General features: G+C 29.0%; 1 protein-coding gene across 1 annotated transcript in view; it reads right to left on the reverse strand.

The window, feature by feature from the left end:
• Nucleotides 1–1,922: 1,922 nt before the first annotated feature.
• Nucleotides 1,923–2,500, reverse strand: part of LOC108742112 (galectin-4) — a 2,420-nt gene continuing 1,842 nt past the window's right edge. The window contains exon 7 of the mRNA XM_018477157.2: nt 1,923–2,486. Coding sequence (XP_018332659.1) covers nt 2,472–2,486 — 15 coding nt within the window. The 3' untranslated portion in view covers nt 1,923–2,471. The remainder of the gene's footprint in view (nt 2,487–2,500) is intronic.

A 2,500-nucleotide genomic window follows, 5' to 3' on the forward strand; every position in this document is an offset into this window, starting at 1 on the left:
TTAGTTGAGTTTTGCTCAATTTTATAGATTTTGTTGATTTTTACAATATGAATATGAAAGTACAACTTTAATATATGCAATAAAGCATATGTACGTTATATTTGTACATTGTTTATATAATAGATATTTAAACACTTAAAAGGTATTCAAAACTAAAGGGAAGCAACGGTTCCCTGACTTTACAATCAAAGTAAACCAGCAGGGTGAACTATAAAACTTTCTGATAAAGTTTAGTTTGTGTTACCTGTGTTTTCTGAAATGTGCCTTACATTTATTTCAATCGTAATCGAAATTTTTAAAGTCGAAAGTTTTTCATTTTTTTTTAATGTGCACATTGACGGATGCTTTTTTGAAATTTATTCGAAATGTTATTTTACTGTTAACAGTGTTCTTTCGTAATGGTTGCGATTGTTAGAATGTGAATAGATGAGTTAATTAATGTTATTGCAAAAGTCGAATGCCATTTCAATGCAAGTGTATTTTACAAAACAAAAACATAATATTTGGTAGAGGGTACGTTGTTTTTTTAGTTATAAGCATTACCAAAGGCTGGCAGTGGCAATTGTTATTTCTTAGTGTCAAGTTAGTTAAAACTACTTTGTTATTAATAAAATATTTTTATACGTGTCCTGCTTTATTTTGTTATTTTTTTTTTCTTGTAAGAAGTAATGCCTCTACCAGCATTAATTAAATAACTTTGGTGATTAAACTTTATTTAACAAGAGTATCATAGTTCGAAAACTTGATGAATATAGTTACTAAAAAGTTCATCCCTATACTTCATACCAGCATACATATCCTTTATGTCGAAAATAAAATATATTTCGAAAATAATTCCTCAGCTATATAGTATTATTTGGTTTATCTTATTAACATTTGTACATTTTTTATCAGTTTATGTTTTTGTTTGTTTAAAAACGAACAATTTGTTGTCTTTGAACGATATTCTAATTTATCTTAGAAGTCTAACATTGTACATCAATCAGTTCAGGTGTAACATCATTAAATAAAATAGTACCAGTAAAGTTTGTAGTGGTACCCAAAGCAATGTTCATAGAAAGCATTTAACTTCACACAGCATCGCGGGCATCGGCAGGTTCGCCGCATTGTTGTTTTGTGCATCCTCGGTATTAGGTGCGGGCATTATGTTAGTTTTATAAAAAGTGTATTTACTAGTTTAAAAATGTGATAACAGTATGAGGTGTTAGTGTTTTGTATCGTTTAACAGTTAGGTAGTTGTTTACTTTTTAATAGTGTTCTGGAGTTGGTCATTTATTAATAAAATGGATGGTCTGTACAGGTTAGTGCTATTAAATCAAATCTAGCTCTAAGATGTAATATGATTGTAAATACTATAGGAAATAGTAAGAATTTTTATTATATTCATTGCACATTTTACATTTTGTGCTGATGTCTTGTTTGATGTTTGATAATTATCGGATAACTACTTACCTACATACATGCCAAGACATACCTAACCTAACCGAGGTTAAGTGCGTTTTAGCGCCAGGGGTAAGTGCCATATAACGGAAATAAGTGCTATGCACTCGATAGAAGTAAGGTGGGGTTGGGGAAGGTTGCTATTATTGTTGTGTTTAAATGCTATGCACCAGCAATAAGTGGTGTTCATTCCTTAAGAGTAAGGTTACCCTCTTTATGTTATCGCACTAACTGTTGTGTACCCAACACCAGATAAGGAAGTACAGGTATTGAAATAATTCATTTTTCAAATGTGGAAGGGATATTTTTTGCAACATTGAAGTACTTTTGACTTTTTATCTTCATTCAGTACATAAAAAATCTGATCTTAACACTTAAAACATGCATAAATAGGTTATATGAAGTTTCTTCCTTTATAAACTTTCCAAGTTTACTGGAATTTGTATCAATTGCGTTATTACTATTTAAAAAAACAAACTAAATAACTTTTCAACGCCTTTACTAACAGAAACTTTTTTAACAAGGTATACATACGTAGAGATAATAGAATCTTACATTTTACAACATCAATTATTTTTCAGTAATAATAAATAAGTAAAATACAAAAATACTACTATGAGAAAAAAATTATATACAATCATTTGTTTTGTACGCATTTGACTATAAGCCACCTGTAAGCATTGTTTTTCTATCAAGGCACTGCTATATTGTATAGAAAAAATAGAATGTAAAAGCAAAATAAAGTGACATGACTTCGACAAAAATTATACACTGCCTAAAGTTGAAAGTTTCTTCATATATCTAAATACAAGTGCAAAGTGCTTTAATAGACATTAAAAGACTAACAAGAATGCCAAGTAGATACAAATGAACATACTTAAGAAACATAAGACACAATCCAAAACTACTTTAGCATGAATTACACAAAATTACAATAAATTATTACATTATTAATAAATGGTTAGATAGTTTGCATAGTAGTACGGCTTCAGAGTAACTTACTTTGTGTTTATACTTACGTTGTAATAATTCTAATAATTTCCTTGCTATAAAAAAAGAC

This window comes from Agrilus planipennis, unplaced genomic scaffold, assembly GCF_000699045.2.
Source record: "Agrilus planipennis isolate EAB-ADULT unplaced genomic scaffold, Apla_2.0 scaffold337, whole genome shotgun sequence".
NCBI classification, from domain to species: Eukaryota; Metazoa; Arthropoda; class Insecta; order Coleoptera; family Buprestidae; genus Agrilus; species Agrilus planipennis.